General features: G+C 37.0%; 1 protein-coding gene across 1 annotated transcript; it reads right to left on the bottom strand.

Moving 5' to 3' along the window:
- Nucleotides 1-1472: 1472 nt before the first annotated feature.
- On the bottom strand, nt 1473-12525 carry dkk3b (dickkopf WNT signaling pathway inhibitor 3b). Its single transcript, XM_042495420.1, is given in 8 exon segments — nt 1473-1718; nt 1900-2050; nt 2827-2971; nt 4793-4885; nt 8904-8984; nt 10449-10547; nt 12057-12115; nt 12118-12525. Coding segments are annotated over 8 exon segments (984 nt in total). The 5' UTR covers nt 12449-12525; the 3' UTR covers nt 1473-1693.
- Nucleotides 12526-18631: the final 6106 nt, after the last annotated feature.

Here is an 18631-nt window from a genome sequence, read left to right as displayed (position 1 = left end):
ATTCTCACACTCTCAGAGACACAGAAGGGACACAGTTCGCTCTGTTATGGTTGTTGCTGTGTTTTACTGTTATTTCTCCTCCATCTCATCAGCAGGACCGGCTCTATACGGCTGAACGGTGCATGAGCAGTATGCCGATCTGTGGCCATACTGTTATATGTGTGAATTCCTGGATGTTCAGTCGAGGACGTCACTGAGGACAGTTTGTGCAGTGTTTCCAGTGAGGTTTTTTGAAGTAACACACAAGGGGAGATAAACTCCTCCTGCCCGTCATATAAGGTGCACGCTGCCAACAAAGCACAATGTACATTTCCATCTGTTCGGTTAACTAAATTCAGAAATATAATGCTCTTTTCAACACTTTGTTTCTCTACATATTTTGTAGTAAACATAATTGCCACAAGATGGCAGTAGATGTATTTGAAGTATGCCAGCAGGGATACTTAACTTGCTTCGCTTAGGGGTCACTTTGGCAAAATGTCAAGAGGCCAGGGGCCAGTCGGTCCGGCCCCACACGTTTCTAGGATTTTTCGACATTTCTTGGATTTTAGGACATTTGGGGCTTAGCACAGACCTCTGGGGGGGGGGGTCTTCCACTGCCAGTTTTTTGATACACAAGCTAAATATTTATGCTGTTTTATGCACTCTGGTACTTTATTTTTAGGACATCTCTAGGATTTTAAGACATTTGCAGGATTTTTGGACATTTCAAAGATTTTAGGAAATCTCTAGGATTTTAGGATATTTCCAGTATTTTAGGACATTTCTAGGATTTTAAGATATTTCTCAGATTTTAGGACATTTCTAAGATTTTAGTATGTTTCTTGTATTTTAGTATGTTTCTAGGATTTTAGGACATTTCTAGATTTTAGAATGTTTGTAGAATTTTGGGACATTTGTAGGACTAGGATATTTCTGAGATTTTAGAAGATTTCTCGGGATTATGGGACATTTTTCAAATTTCAGTAGTTTCTAGGATTTTAGGACATTTCCAGGATTTTAGGAGGTTTCTTGAATTTTATGATGTTTCTAGGATTTTAGGACATTAGAGGCTTGGCTCGGACCTCTGTCGGGGGTGCGGGGGATCCTCCACTGGCACAATTTTTGATAAACAACCTAAATCTTGATGCTGTTTTATGCACTCTGGCACCTTATGTATACTAAAAGCACAAAAACAATTCCCAGCGTGAATCACTTTTTTATTGTGACTTAGAAAATGGTTGGGGGCCCACCCAGCACCCTATCAGGGCCCTCATCTGGCCCACGGGCCGTATGTTGAGTATCACTGTTCTAAGGTAAGGAAAAAACAACTGTTCAGGTGATTATACATGAAAGAAAACATACTTACCGCAATATATCCCCCTAAATCCCACACACTGTACCTCTAAATTAGAGTAAAAAGACATAAAAAAAGAAATTGAGCCCACCGTGTCCATACTGACTCAGTGAATAAATCTTTTCCTGATTCTCAGTAAAAACTAAAAATGAGTCTTTTATTTGCTTGATGATAGTACACACTGGAAGTAAGGCATAAATAAAACAGTGCAAGTCCTGTCCTGAAGCAACATCCTATTCTTTAAAAAGTGTTGCTCAGCAGACGGGCCGTTTTTCGGGGGACTGCTCAGTCAGGGTGTGAGTATAACTCCTGGACAGCGTCATGAATATCGTCCTCGCGTTCCCTCCATCTCCTGGATCACTCTCCGCAAACAGATCCACGTCTGTGTGAGAGGAAAAATAAAGGAATAAAAAATGCAGTATTGCTTACTTTTATTTCATATATAACAGGTCTGCTATTATAAGTTGTAGAATGTATGTTACAAATTTACAAAAATGATATTTCACTTCAGTCTAACAAACATTTTGTGGGATTTTTGGTGTAACTGTGTGGTTTGCGCTCACCCATGAGGCTGGCACTGGAGGTCGTCGGCACAGGGGCAGTGGTCCCGGGGACCCTCCTGGTCCCAGGCCAGCATGTCCATCAGCAGGTTGGGGTGGCTCAGACAGGACTCCCCCTTCTCTGGTCTGGGACTACACACCGGAAACAACAACTCTGGAGGGAGCAGAAGAGTCCAAAACTGTCTCCACTTTGCCTGTTCAGCCACAGTGGCCTCGTCATAAAAAACTGATCATATAAAAACCGCATCAGTTTCACAGGCTCGTCTCAAACAGTAGTTTTGAGACGGATATCTGCATTAAGTTACGTTTCGGTCTTCTTGGATCATATTTGAAGAGTTTAGACTGATTCCTTAAATTGTTGAGAAAGCAGCAACTGAGGAATTTATTCATATAAAACAACACAAATTATCATTTTAGTTAAAATCAGAGCTACTGTATGTATGCTATTTAGTCTGAGTGTCACAAATGGAAACAATAACAATCAATATGAGAGCGTGCACATTCTCACTGCTTCCATGTCAGTCCTTCAGAGAAACGGCCTAATGTCTCGAAATTTCCTAAAATCTGAGAATTTTTTGGTTATTTAAAAATGATTGGGGTGATTTTCATTTTTTTCTTAAGATATTTTTGATGATTTAAAAACATATGTGGGATTTTTTTTTTCTGTAAAACTTATTGGCAAATTTTTTTTCTTTAAACATTTTTGGTGATTTTTATTTAAAATTCGTTCATTTTTGAAGAAGGAAATTTTGTTCTTTAATGAATATTATTATTATTATTATCTTTTACATGTTTTGGTGATTTTTTTTCCAAACCCACAGGCTGACCAAAAAAAAACCCACCAAAATCACACCTCACATCACAGTGAGGAACTGTAAAAATGTAATTTGGCCTGGGACGTCCCGGCCAAATGATGCCGCTGGGTCTCACCTTGTAGAAAGGCGCAGCAGAGGTGCGGCCTGCAGTCGCTCTGACCCTGACAGATGGTCCCCTCTGTTCCTCTGGTGGCGTTGACTGTACACTGGCCCCACACACACATCTGGTCTGAGCAGCACTCCTCATCCTTAGTGCAGGGCTGGAGACACATTCAGAGGAGCAAACTAGTCAAAAAGGCGTCATCTGCAGCTGCATACATTGTGAATCTTATGTGTACCATCATTATTTCTCTCACGGGTCCTCTTTGGTAATTTTTGGTATTTAATTTATTATTGCTGCTTTACTGTGCAGGATACACACCTCAGTTTGCATCGTTTTTATTTTATTTTTTGCATCGTGTTAACAGTGCTTGTATACAGATGCAGCAGTGGATCAGATTATGTGCAAAATCAGCTGCTGTTTTTTTTGTAGAATAAAGCAAATTCCTGTATGTCACTAAACAGAAGGAGGGTGATGTTCATACGGGTGAACAGAGATGAAATCTTATACCGTTATGCTGTTTGTGATTAAATAAAAATGATTTACGAGGAATGTGACACAAAATGTTGAAGCAGCCAACCACCAGGGGGCGACTGAGATGTTTTGGCTTCATTTTTGGGGAGCTGTCATTTCATCCATCCTTATTATATTTGCACTTTTCTTTCATGGATCCTTTTTGGTTATTTTATTTCTTATCACTTCTCTCCTAATATGTAAACAAAGTCATAAAGTGTATGATAATTTCTTTCGCTTTATGTTTTTCATTGTCTGTAAATATTACTTTTTTCTGTCTGATCGTTTCTCTTTTTTAAATCTTTTTTACAGGGATATGAAACAGTTTGCATCTGCAGATGATGTTGCTTTTCCAAGAACTTCACCTCAAGAAAAGAATAAAATTCACATAGATTTGAAAATACAACATGAAGCAAAGTAAAATATCAACATGAATCAACAAAGACATAATATCTGTTAAAAAGTTCAAGTTCATGTTCCATAATTTGAGTCCACAATATTTCAAAGAGAACTGTCCTCTTAATGTCCAATTTTTCTAATTGGATAACAACTAATCTGAGAATTGTAAATAAAAAATTCATTTAAGTTTTCTGGTAAGTCAGTTTTTATACGCAGCACTTTGAAAGTAAAAATACATGCAGCGCATAGTTTGGAGCAAGATGCTATTCTAATAAAAACGTTTTTGGGCAAAAAGATTTTATGAAGATATGTGGGGTGAGTGCTAAACTGTAATATAATGTTTTTAAAAAGCAGGATGGATACAATAACACACTTTTTTTCTAACCTTCTTGCAAACAAAACGGACATTATCTTTCCAAGTGAGTTTCTCGTTGATTAAGATCCACAAAACCTTTTCTTTACCATCAACATATAATTTTATTAATTCCAAGTCATATTTCATATTTCCAGCAAATATCACACAAATTTATTTTTTATTCATTTATATTTAATGTCAATATATTTGTTTAAAACCATTCTGAGGATTCACGAAGGTCACTGTTTACTTCTTTTAAAACTACTCCCAAATATGAGATCATCAAATGAGTATCATCTGTAAAAAATATTAGCATTTTAGTGTTTGACAGTGCTGCAAGATTGTTTATTTAGATGAGAAACACTAGAGGTCCTAAAACGGACCCTTGTGGTACCCCGCACTGTATGACAGCTCACTCAGACTCTGTTGATGTGAACACGCTGCCGTCTATTCTAAACATAATTACTAAGCCACTTCAGGATATGACTGTAAAAAACCGCATCAATGCAAATATGCAAGTAATATTTCATGGCTGACAGCATCAAACGCTTCAGAGAGATTCAGGAAAATACCACATTAAAGCTCTTTCTTTTTCTAAAGCAATATGGATCCTATTTATCATTTGTAAATTATAAATCATAAAGTCTACGGTTACCCAAAACATTGCAGTGCAAAAAAACAACAACACAGAAACAGGAGTGACTGAATGCCCACCATGTCTGTAGGAATGCAGGGGAGGCACTTTGAGTTTTCGATCTCATAGAGGCAGTATTTCATCTCCCCGCAGTCCTCGTCCACCATGCATTCCTGAAGCGAGAGATCACAAGAGATTGTCAGTAACAGAGCGCAGAATTAAAGTGCAAAATGATAAAGTGGGTCAGACTAGACTGCAGAGTGGGAGGAATTAAGTTCAGTGTCACTGCATAAACTTCATCTGTCTAGCTGTTGTATAAATACAAAAATCACCATTGAAAGCTTTTGATTCAATTTATTATAGTTTAAAAGTTCGAGCAAATTGGTTTGATTTCTTTAAAAAAAAAAACATGGGGATACTGCAACAAACAACTTAACAAGACACAGCCAAAATAATTAGTTGTTTTTTTTTTTTTAAGTAACAAAATTACCTAAAAATAAGCTATATAAGTTAAAAAAATGCTTTAATTACCTAAAAATGTGCATATGATTAAAAAAAACACACAGCTATGTATATGTTTTTCTGTAACATAGTTGTCAATGTAAAATTAATATAATCTATCAATGGATATTTTCATTTTTTTGGATCATTTTCTAATAATTCTTCCCCCCTTTTTCAAGGATTTTAGGAACTTTCTAGTATTTTAGGGTGTTTTAAGGATTGCAGCACATTAGGATTTAAGAACATTTCTAGGATTTTAGGACATCAGGGGCTTAGCTAGGACCTCTGCCAGAGGAATCCTCCACTTGCACTTTTTTTGATAAACAAGCTGTGTTTTGATGCTGTTTAATGCACTCTGGCACCTTATGTATACTAAAGGTACAAAAATGTTTGGGGTGCCAGATTTGGCTGCGGGCCGTAAATTGAGTATCCCTGCTGATGCTGTGAAACTCCACTGTAGCTGAGCTGTAAATATGTGATGCTGAATGATGTTTGTTTGGTCTGCAGCAACACCAAACACAGCGTGCAACAAAAAGGGTAACCACATACGGAGTACACTGCATACAGCTCTTCAAAGAATTTAATGTTCGTATTTTGGACTTTTCCAGTAGCAGCAAGCTGATTAGTTCAGTCTGGCTTTCTTTGTCAAATGTTAGAATGCTAATGAGATATCTGAGACATAGTTCAACTCTTTTCCAATGGTCAGAGGAAACAGCGTCTGCCAAAAACAGCACTGGCTCGCTGTGAACTCACCACTTTTTTTCAGTCTTTATCTTTGTGTGTGCTGTCTCTGGAAAATCAGCACAGAAACACGGCCAAGTCCCTGAAAGCGTGCGTTATAGAGGCTGACTGGACTGTGACTGAGTCAGAGAGCCATCTCTCATCATTACTCGTCTTTAGAAGATAAAATAACTGTATCTCTGATGTTAAAACAACTTTACCCTCCTGTTAACACACTGCTGGGAAGCCTCTGAACTGTATAAACATATTTGCAAAAGTATACATGCTCTTTCTGTAGCATTTGCTATAAAATAAGATACTATTAAGAGAGCAGAGACACACTGGAAGCTACATATATGGACCACACTGTGCATCATACCCTGCAATTATCTTGATAAATGCCAGATGACTTTTATTATTCTCATGGGCCATGTTATACCTTACTATGAAAATAGTTTCCATCAGTTACTTTTCAGAAAAAAAGAGAAAGAACAATAACACAGTCAACTCACTGAGCAAAAGACCCAATTAAAGCGTCTAAGCCTGTGTGATTTCCGGTGAAACTGCAGCTGGCCGAGTCCTAAATTAGCTGTAAAATAAACTGTAACTGGTGGCTGTAACTAATCGTTGAAGGTCTAAATGCAGGAAATAGTCAGGACCATTATAAAGAACTCCTGACAGCATCCAGCAAGCTACTAACCATGGGCGGATAATGAGGCCATGGGCACCGGGGCACAGATATGCAGAGGGGCCCCACCACCTCTCCTAAACAGGAGCAAGACATGCAGGATTTTCAGGTGGTTTTGCATCTGTTTGTAGTCATTATGCATGTTTTTGTGATTTTAGCTCTCTTTGTGGTTACTGCGTGTCTTCTTGTGGTTGCTTTGTGACCTTTTGCAGTCATTTGGGTCTCTCAGTGAATTCTGTCTCTTATTGTGGTTGTTTTTTTCCTGTTTCTGTAGTTATTTTGGATCTCTTTTCTGTTCCGTTGCACCTCTTTGAGGTGATTTTACAACTCCCCTACACTGTAAAAAAAAAAAAAAGATTTAACTTTAAGAAGTTAGTGTTGGGGGTGTTTTAAGCTTTTAAGTTGACTGAATTTGAGAAGACAAGTTGAATCATTACAACATTACCTCAATTTGTTTATTAAAATTCAGTCAACAAGACAGCATGTTCACTAAAAGGAACTACTTAAAACAAATAGTTTCTTTTTACAGTGCACTGAAAAAAAAACTTAATTCATCTACTAACCAAATTAATTACAATTAATTACAATTCTCTTTCTGTAGTGAAGGATATGCATGACATATATTGCAGAAAAAATAAATAAGAAATAAGTAAATAAGTAAAAAAAATAAATAAATAAGATAAAACAAAATAAACAAAATGAATGGCGATGACCCACCCCTTTAGATCTCTATTTTAATTAACAGGAGGATATGTGTCTAGAAAAATTTTTAAAAAAAAACAAAAAAAAAAAAACAAGAAAACTATTAACATGTTGTAGGAGTGTCCTGGTTCACATGCTTCCCAGCAAGTGTAACGTGTTTTTGTGCTCGTCCAGCTGATAGCCTGTTGACTCAGGATCTTAGAAATGTGTTTTTGTTTTCAGGCAGAAACATAATCCCAAATGTTTCTGTTTTTTTTTTAGTAGTGACGAGACAAACTTTAACTCATCTCCATGGAAACACAGATGAAGGCTCGAGTCATCATTTTTTATCACCAGTCACGTTATTATATAATTTTAACCAACCTCAGAGCACTTAATTTAGACTTACATTAACATTTCACCTCAGTTTTTAAATGTTCACTACGAGAAGAGACAGAGAGGCTTTCTGAAACTGTGGCTGCTGTCTCGACTCGTTTTATAAAGAATGAGATCATCCAGGAAACAGACCAAACATATACTTTTCACCGTTTCAGCCAACAGCAGGCCAGCTTGGATTGAGGTCATTATTGCTGCTCGCCGCCTGTTGGGCCATTTAACTTTACAACAGGAGTTTTGATCTTTTGCTTTCCTGGCAGCTGTACAGAAAGTGGTTATGTTAATAGAGGCTGCCGCTGGAAAAAATGCCAGGGAGGCAAGTAAGCCTGCGAGCCAGGCGGGCGGGAGAAGGTCTGCTCTTCTTAAATGACTAACTGTACCGAAATTCCACCCGCTAACACACTTAAAGAAGTCACAGTAAATGTGTTTGACTCAGCACTTAATAGAAAATGCACAGTAAACATTTATTTTCCTGAGATTTGAAGATAAAAAGACTCTTTTTGGTCAAATTGTGAGTTGAAACATAAATGTTTTTTTTTTTTTTGCTGTCTGTAAGGAGCTAGTACTTGTTTTAATGGGGTTTTTTTTTACTAGTGTTTAGTAGTGTTTACAGTAGGTAATTATACTTCAACTGATTTTCCTTAAGTTGTTTTAGAGTCTGTGGTAAGTGTGTTAAGTTGTTGTTTAACCCCTTGAAACCTGAAGTTTTATTGACTTTTTTTGTGCTGCATTCAGATGTCTTTCACCAGCTATTTAAACTTGAGTGAACTGGTTTAATTTATTTTGAAAACTGGGCTAAAAGGTCAATAAACAACTAGGCAAGAGATATGGCACCAATTACAAGAAATTAGAAAAAGAAAAAAAAAGGTTTAAAAAAGGGAGGGTGGGGTTATTAACAGACAATTAAAAAGGGGGAAAATGTCCAGAAAACTACATTATTGTTAATAATAATTAAAAATATAATAATAATAATAATAATAATAATTGTTATTATTATTATTATTATTATTATTAATAATAATAATTTGGGAGGTTTTTTGTTTGTTGTTGTTTTTAAATTTATTCTGTTTTTTTTTTTTTCGTCCTTTTTTTCCAGTTAATTTTCTTGTGTCTCAGACCTTTTGCTTAGGTTTCTAATAGTTCAGTCAGAAGCCTGAAACTCTCCATTATTCACAAAGACCAAAGAGGGAAGACAAAAGACTCACGTGATCCAGGCTGTTCCAGTTGCCAGAAATCTCCATACGGTTGTGTGAACTTTGAGTCTCTCCTGTTTTATTTTTATTCTCCTATGAATGGCAAAAGAGGCAACATGTTGAATCAGACCTCAAACAGAACAGCAATCAAACTGGTATTTATGTGTTTTATTCATGTAAAAGTAAAAAGAGGAGAAAAAACTTTGATCCTCTTTTATACTCCATATTCAAGGCGGGAACAGTGCTCTGTTATGCCGCTTCGCCGTTCTGTATATGAGGTACAACTGCAGAATGGGGGGACAGAGTTGTCTCAGCTTTGATCCACCACAGAGGGCAGAAACAGCACCGAAACGGGTCTTTGTAAACGGGACAGTAAGCAGAACAAGATCACGTGTGGCACAGATGCAACGTTTTTTTACATGTTATGTGTGAAATCCTCCACAGGAGATTTAAAAAGCAGCTAGTAGCTACAGCAGTCATAAATGTCCATAAAATCGGAAAACAAGGAGATTCGGGAGCTTCGAGCAGACGACGAGATCAGCAAACATAAAACAAGGACAGTATATGGTTGTTTCCATTGTTATTGTTAAAAAAAAGCACTGCCGACGTGTATGTTATCTGCACAGCCTGAATATAAAGATGGACGACATGACAGCTCCCCGAAAGTGTAGTTTTTCAATCTGGATCGCCCCCTGGTGTCTGTCTGCAGTATAGGTCATAAAGCCCGCCCCTCTATGTTAGTGAATGGGCCAAACTAAAAACTCAAAGTATACGCAAAATACAATTTTCCCAAATCTTGTTTCTGTCACTGAAGTTAGTTCCCATCACCCTGATGTTTGTTCAAGTTTTTATGGTAAGTGCGGTTTTAACGAGTTATTCTCTTCTGCAAAAACGCCATTTTTCTTGGCTCAGACAGCCAATCCATACGCTCACATTTAGTGGGCCTACTCGCGATTGGGTGTAACAGGTGTTTTGACGGGAATTCCCCCACAACGGATACGGCTACTGCTGCGCAGACTCTGGCTCTGAATGACGTCACAAGCGCAAGATGGCAGCGGCCATATTTGGGGTACTATAGGTTCACTTAAGCTTGGCGGGGGTAAGTGTGGATGTGTCGTCCATCTTTATATACAGTCTATAGTTATATGTCACACTAGCGACTGACACTGTTGAGTTGATATCTTGCCTATTTTGTTTCCACGATACTGGCATGCTGTCTAAAATCACACACTGGAGCGACATGATGTCGCTGTTGTTTTGTTCTGTTGTTAAATGCAGAGGAGACGTAAAGAAGGGCCTTCGCAGCGGCCCTTTGCTGCGATCTCCGTGTAAAAAGGGTTTTAATTAACAAATACAGTCTCTGTGTTCTTTTAGCCCATTTCTTATAACCCGCTCGTAAATGTAAGGGTATAACGTTGTAAACAAATCTTTGTTTTTTTCCATCTAAAAGTTACTTTTAAATAATATTATCCACACAAAAAAAAGAAAAATTTCACATCAATACACAAATATAAAAAAGTTACATATTTTACTATGTTGTAAAAAGGGAAATTCTACCTTGTCAGTTTTGTCCTTCATCAGCTCCCTCGTCTCGTTGTGGTAGTTCAGACGCAGATCCAGTGAGGTTAAAGATGATTTAGCGGTCTCAGTGGTTATCTGTCGGGTTGAATGTTAGGATACATGTGAGATCCATTCATAAATCCTGTGTAAAATAAAGCATATGGCATTTCTATCATGTCCGAACATCAGATATCCATATGGAGAGGAGGAGCAGGAGTCCTCACAGTGGCTGTTACTGTGGAGTTTGTGGATATACAGCAGGGTCAGATTGATTTGATTCTTCCCAAAAAGAAACCTGCCGGTAGTTCACGAATGATCAAAACCAGATTCTGACTACTGAAATATCGGCAGATCCAGCTCGAGGGAAATAACAGCCCTCAGTGCTGCCTTCCAGGAGTCTCAGCTGGTAGAAAATAAATTGGCTGGTTAAAGTCTTCAGTCACACAAATATAAGATGTTACTCTGTTGTTCTTTTCTTTTTACTGAATTGATCTGACATCCATTTTTAGCGACTGTTATGACGAGGACTATTAATAGCAATCAGACATGATGTGGTTCAGACATAAGGCAGACATGGAAACTAAGTGGCAACACATACCTCAGCCTGATAGTCACAATAAAGCTGACCACCAAAACAATTAACCCTTCGAAACTTGGAGCGACATCACTTTTCTTGCTGCTTTCAGACGTCTTTCGCAAGTATTTAAACCTTTGATCCCTGAGCAGAGTTGTGTAATTTCTTTCGAAAACATGGGAGAAAAAAAGCAATAAGCAACTTGGTAAGAAATGTTCCACAAATAGCAAGAAATTAGTTCAGTTTTTTTTTAAGCTAGGGGAAAATGTTTATGTAAAAAAAGGTAAACTGCATTTATAACTATCATAACATATTTAAAATAATTTTACAGATTTTTTACACATTTTTTTCCAAGTCTTGCTTGCCTTTTTTTTTGTTTTTCCCCCATTTCTTCTTTGTTTCTTTTTCTTTTTTTCTTTTTATGTATTTATTTATTACAAATTTTCAGGTAATTTTCTTGTACATTTTACAAATTTCTTGCAAATTAAGGGGTTATTTCCTCTTCCATTTCAAAGGAAATCCAGGCATTGTTTATACATTTATATACATTTTATATATATTTAAGCTCTTCTTTTATTTAAAAAAAATACAGGTAATTTTCTTGTACTTTTCTTGCTAATTTTGAGGTCATTTTCTTTCCATGTGTCTGAAGGAAATGAAGGAATTTTTATACAGAACTAATTCGTTTTTTTTGTTTGTTGTTTTTTTTTTTTTTTTTTTATTTTTGACACGTTTAAGCTCTTTTTCCAAGTCCTGTTCCCCTTGTTAGTTTGTTTTTTCCCCTCTCTTACCTTTTACTAATTTCTTGCATTTTTTTTGCGCTCTTCCCATGTTTTGGAGAGAAATCGAAAAAAAAAAAAAAATTGTGGCTCAAAGGGTTAATCATGAGTGACGCGGATTGTTTCTGTTGCTTTAATAAGTTAAATCCAGACTTATGATAAATTAAAGTTATTTGAGCTGTCGGTGACTGTCTCCAGTGAAACAGTCTCTAAAACTCTGCCTCTGTATGAATGAATAAATGTGACGCAGACCTGGTCCACAGCCTCCTCCAGTATGTGCTGGGTGTCCTCCATCAGCTCCTCCACCTCCCGAACATGTCGTTCAGACTGACCGAGCCGCGCTCCAGGATCACGGCCCCGCTCCGCGCCGAGCCGCCGGTCGCCCACAACAAACACAAAGCGAGAGACACCGACAGCAGCATGATCCCGGACATCTTCTCCTTCTTCCCCGTCGGTCTGCCGGTCCTCCGAGCGGCGCAGCGCAGCGCAGCGGTGTGACGCACGGAGGGCGCACAGCCGCACACAGCTGGATCCGTTTTATTTGGAAAGTCTGAGGAGTGGTGTGGTGGTGGTGGGGTTATAAACTGGAACGGATCGGGTTTAATGGCGTGGAAAAGGTTCAAACTGCATTTCGTGAAGTGCATGTCAGAACGAGGCGGCTGGTAATGGGGAGGTTCAGACTTTTGCACTGTAAAACTCGTGTTAAAAAAAGATCAAAAGCTGTTTGACAGATGTGATGTGTAAAAGGAAGTTCACCACACACACACAATTTAGTCATCACACACACCAGTGGAGTTTACAGGAAGAGACGCGCAGTAAGATAACCATCGCAACCCTTTGTGCCAAGAGCAAACTGGTCTAAATTCTTTCAAAAACATGGGAAATAAAAGGCAATGAGCAACTTGGCAAGAAATGTCACCTAAATTATAAGAAAAAAGTAGATTTAGAAAAGTATTTAAAAACGATTGGGGAAACATATCCAGAGAACTACATTTAAAAAAAAAAAAATAAATAATAATAAGAAGAATAAGAAGAAGAAGAAGAAGAAGAAGAAGAAGAATTCTTATTATTATTACTAATAAAATTAAATTACTAGGGGAAAAAGGAAAGTAAATATGAAATAAAAAAAGAAAAACCACCCCAAAAAAGTAATAATTCTGTAATAATAATTATAATATTAATAATTATTATTATTATTATTATTATTATTATTATTTTGTTTGTTTGTTGTTATTGTTTCTTTGGCAATTTTAAGGAAGGTTTCTGTTTCCTACTTAAGGGGTATCATAACATTTAAAAAAATTACAGAAATATTACATTAATGAGACCCAAATATAATACAATGCATGTTTTTATGTCTTGATGGCTGTGGGTTAAAAAATGCAGTTTGAATGGGTTTCAGTGGCGCACTTTTTGCACTTAACAGTATAAATATAATACTTTTGTTTCCACTGTGTATTTTAGACTTATTGTTGGAGCTGAGCTGGAAATTAGATTTGAGATTTAGATTAAACAAAACTGCACAATCTTGCCTAAGTTTGTGCCATGTGCATGAACACAGCCAAAAATATCAAAAAAATGAAGAATGAAAAGCGCGTAAAATGCGCCAGACAGTCCCTATAAAGGACACCTACTGACATATATTCAATATATTCACCTGCATCATTTGTCCATGTTTGCTCCTCCTCGTGCTGCAGACTGATGCTGTGGTTAAAACACGCGCTGCAGCATCAGCCTCGAGTACTTTTTGTCTTTTTGTCTCTGCTCCACCTTTTCATTCACAGCTCCTTTATCCAAATCATTTGTGTTTACATTCAAATCGCAACACTCCACCTGTCTTGATTTCATGCATTTCCCGCTTGACTGCACTTCTTCTTCTTCTTCTAACTTTTATGGCGATTAGCGTCCACAGGTGTTGCATTGCCGCCACCTGCTGGATTGTGTCAGTTTCCCAGTGCAAGCTATTTACAGTGTCCACCCAAAAAAATGATATCAAGGCTAAAATACCAAAGTCAGTTGTAATATTATGTAAAGTGAAAAATCTTTTGAAACAGACTTAATTATACTCACTGTACTGCTCCTTTGCACTCACATATATAACTTACAGTGCGGAAATACATAAGAAACAACCACAAATCCCATCTCCATCCTTCAAAAAAGAGCCATAAGAAAATCCACTGTTTATCACATTTAAAGCGTTTAAATTAAGAGATCTGGTTGATCTTAAAACGAATCAACTCATGTAAAGAGCTAAAAAAAAAACCAAAACTACTATCTAATTAGAATATTTTAAAAAAAAAAGTTGTTTCAAATGAAAGAAAGTTGACATGATTTGAGAGGAATTTGTACATTCAAGAAACAGTTATTTAGGACTAATGCAAAAATATCATTATATTACTGTCAAAGTTGTTAATTTATGGATCAGCTGTACAGTAACAGTTCCCTCTCCCCCTCTGATTTTATTCATTTTTACGTCTTTTATTCATCTTGGACATTTTGCTGACACCAGATGATGATTTCTGTCACAGTGCAGACACTTTGCTTCTTCACCACCTTCCACATGACAGTTTTCCTTCTTGCATTTTTCATATCTTCTCTCTTCTCTGCACACTGCAGCAAAATGTGTTTTTTCCTGACAGCTGAAACATCGTTTATATGGCTTCACTCTGTGACTCTTTTTAAATAACATTGACTTGACTTGATTTTTTTAAATACAGCTAAATACAGCTGTGTGTGTGTGTGTGTGTGTGTGTGTGTGTGTGTGTGTGTGTGTGCGCGTGAGATGTAATATCAGAAACAGATTTAGACAAATGTTGGTGGATTGATGAACTCATTTTATTGTTCTGATTTGTCACAGCCACAAATACACACAGTAACAAACAAACAAACAAACAAACAAACAGAAATCAAAACATTTTGCACTGAAGGATTTTTCCTTCAGCTATGAAAAAAGACAATAATTTGAATTCAAACAAGAACAAATTTTGGCTTTTTATCTCTGTTTACAGCAATGTCAGACACATACAACAGATCCAAATAAATCAAAACATGAATGAATAAAAAGACACACAGTACTCATTTTTACAGTTGTTATCGGAGCCGTGGCAGCCTGCTGAACATGTACAATGAAAATCCTGCAGATGGCACTGTGGCACAGAGTGAGAGGGCTGCAGAAACTCTACAATCTGAGAAACTAACAAACTGATGTTACAGAGCAAAAAGACAGAATCTGTCCTCAGCTGAAACCGCCCAAAAAACTCACAAATGTCTGTGAGTGGCAGCTCATTTTTTTCACGGGAGCGACTTCAGAATTACCAGTTACAAACATCTCTTCATGCACGGTGGCTCCCACCGGACCCAGGGCCCTCACAGGTAGTGCAGTGGTTCCCAACTGGTGGGTCACGGTCTGAAAGTGGGTCGCAGCTCCATTCTGAATGTCAAGTGTGTGAAAAAAACACTTTATTTTGAATTATAGTAAATTTCCAGGAATTGTGGCTTTTCTGCAGTAGAGTGAAAGGTTTGGGTTTTTTTTTTTTTGAGAACAGGAACTATTTTATCTCCCTGTTCAACATGCAGTGCCTCTGTGCTGGTGTTGAGGCAACAATACGCACTTTTTTTGTTGCAGTATCAGTCAGAAACGTGAAAATCTAATGATTAAAAAAAAAGAATTTCTGTTCTAACAGTTTCTTACTATCATAAATAATTATATTATTATTATTATAATTATTAATATATATATTAATATATAATTTTGGCGATCTTTGTTTTGGTGGGCCCATAGTTTGGATGGCATTTTGTCTTTAAAAATTGCCAAAAAAAATTTTTAGAGGAGAGAAAAAATTTCCCCAAAAAATGTTAAATGTCATACAAATTTTTAAGGGGGAAGAAAAAAAATTTTCAAAATTTTTTTAAAATGATAAAAAAATGCGACAGTTTTTAAAATAATTTGTTATAGCCTTATTATAGTAAAGAAAAAAATATTTTTCCTTTTATTTTTATAATTATTTTTCCTACAGAGGTCCGGGCTAAGCTGCCAATGTTCTCAAATCTTAGAAACGCCCCTGATTTTAACAAATTGCTCTTTATTCTTGCAAAATGTGTTATTTCATTGTGTTTTGAACCCACATGTTGTTAACATTTTGTTAAATAAAACTGAATATGTGTTCATTTCTCTTACGTGCAGACCATGAACCAATAACTGAGGAGAAATCTGGACCAGTTGGGAAGCACCGACTTTCGCGTCTCTGTGTGACGCAGAGCTGAAACACACTGTAACACAATTTTAATGCTGTGTAACGTCACGGTTAGGTTTAGGCAACAACACTATTTGGTTAGGATCACAAAAAAGATCTTGTGTATGACCTCAGTTGCTCTCAGCGGCAATTATTGCCACAGATGACTTTGCAACGGAGTCTGATAAAAATGCTAAATTTTGCCTTTGGTGTCAAAATGCGAGCTGCACATCTTTTTTTTCTCTTCACTGCTGAAAGAAATGAAACTGTGAATTAATGTGTATCTCCTAAAAACAAAAAGATAGTGCCGGACAAAGCAGCAGTCAGTGGTTTCTCACCCTACATTGAGACATTTTCAGCTTTAAGTTTACGCCACGGAAAAGCAAAGAACAGCAGGTGAGTGTTAACATCTGCCGTCCTCAGTTCAAACAACAAGAGTCTCTTTGGAAGACATTGAAGACAGAAAAGCAGGAGCTTCTCACTGCTGACACAATATCACGCCGTCAATCCAGCCAGTGAGCATATATATCGGTGTCAAAGTGCCGCTCTTTCTTATTTTAGTGATAAAAAAACACAATCCAGAGCCAGAACATTTTAAAACTCGAAGACACATTGAAGAGAGGTCGAAGAAGTCGAGAGGACACGATAGACAAACATGCAGTCATTTACACAGCCAGCTGCAGCACGGACCCCTCTGCAATTAATATTCAACATGAAAACTGTACAAGAGAAGTCAAACAAGTCCATCGTCCACACACAGACACACACAGACACACACACACACACACACACACACACACACACACACACACACACACACACACACACACTGGTACTGAACCTGCGCTGGTTTTCTGTCGAGTTTTGCAGAGAGAGTGGCGAAAGTAGCAAAAACAGAGAGAGAAATATGAAAAGACGGGCCATAAATGGTTGAAAGTAGAGAACTGATGCTAGGGACCTTCAGCCTGCTCTGCTTGGGGGACAGTTTCTATTATTTTAGGACATCTAGTATTTTCAGACGTCTTGAGTATTTTTTAAGGTTTTAGGTCATTGCTAGGATTTTAGGACGTCTCTAGTATTTTAGGACATTTCTTGGATTTTAGGTTGTTTCAAAGATTTTAGGACATGTCTACAATTTTAGTATAGGACTTTTTGACATTTTCAGGATTTTTGGACACCTCTACGATTTTTGGATGTCTCTAGGACATTTCTAAGACCTTAGGACGTCCCTAGGATTTTCCGTCCTTTCTCAGATTTTAGGATGTCTCTAGGATCTAGGGCATTTCCAGGATCTAAGGACGTCTTACGGATTTTAGGACATCACCAGGATTTTGGGACATTTCTAGGATTATAGGATGCCTCTAGGATTTTCAGTCATTTCTCAGATTTTAGGACGTTTGTAGGACTTATGGACATTTCTATGATTTTAGGACATTTCTAGAACTTAAGTACATTTCCAGGATTTTAGGACACTTCTAGGATTTCAGGACGTTTCTATGATTTAAGGACATTTCTAGAATTTTAAAATGTCTCTAGGATTTTAGGATGTTTGTAGGATTTTAAGATGCTAAGTGCTAAACTAGGACCTCTGTCGGCAGCTGCGGGGGATCCTCCACTGGCACTTTTTTTTGATAAACAAACTTTACTTTGATGTTTCTTTTGGACATTTTTCCAGTCTTGACATGTTCCTCATGTGTCCTTCACCCACATTATAAATGTGTATTTATCACTTCAATTGACAATATACTAAATAACAGTATATTTCCACTATTTGTGCAAACGCAGAGACCAAATAAATTGTGATTTTCAGTTTCTTCCACAAGATGGTGCAATAATTTCAATCAAAGTTTAGACCCAGAAAAATGAGAAGGAAGGCGAAAATAATTTAAGTTGAATAAAATGTAGAAAGAAAGCAGCATTAATACACTCAAAGGACAAAATGTTATCTAACAGGGTCTCATCTGCACCACCACCATCATCATCATCATCATCATCATTCAGGAAATACGACCATCTGAAACTCAGTCTCAGTCAGTTTTCCCTGAATAATGGTTGGATGAATTGAGTCCCTACAGACAACTTACAACTGGCAACATAATGGAAAGGACCTCTCAATACTGGGCCACATTTACAAACCAGTTGTCTCCTTGAGTCACTTAGTCACAAAAACACGAGAAATTCAAACACACCCTAAAACCTCGATCGACGTGGGTTTTCTTTTGCAGTGTTCAGACACCTTTCACAAGCCTTTACACCTTTGATACTCGAGCAAAGTGGTTTGATTTCTGTCAAAAACATGGAAAAAATACAAGTTGGAAAGAAACGCTCTGCAGATAGCAAGAAATTGGTAAAATGAGACGAGAAAAATCACCTAAAAGAAGCGCAAAAAAATTACAAGAAAATTATCAAAAAACTAGGCAAAAATAATGTAGGCCTATACATATATACATATATATACTTATATACATATATATATTATATATATATTTGAATATATATATATATATATATATATATATATATATATATATATATATATTTAAAAATTATGTCACAGGAATATATTTCTATATTATTTTTCAGGTCATTTTCTTG

The sequence above is a fragment of the Plectropomus leopardus genome, chromosome 11, assembly GCF_008729295.1.
Source record: "Plectropomus leopardus isolate mb chromosome 11, YSFRI_Pleo_2.0, whole genome shotgun sequence".
NCBI lineage: Eukaryota > Metazoa > Chordata > Actinopteri > Perciformes > Serranidae > Plectropomus > Plectropomus leopardus.
Note: the sequence above shows the minus strand (reverse complement) of the source record. Positions and strands in the feature narration are given on the sequence as shown.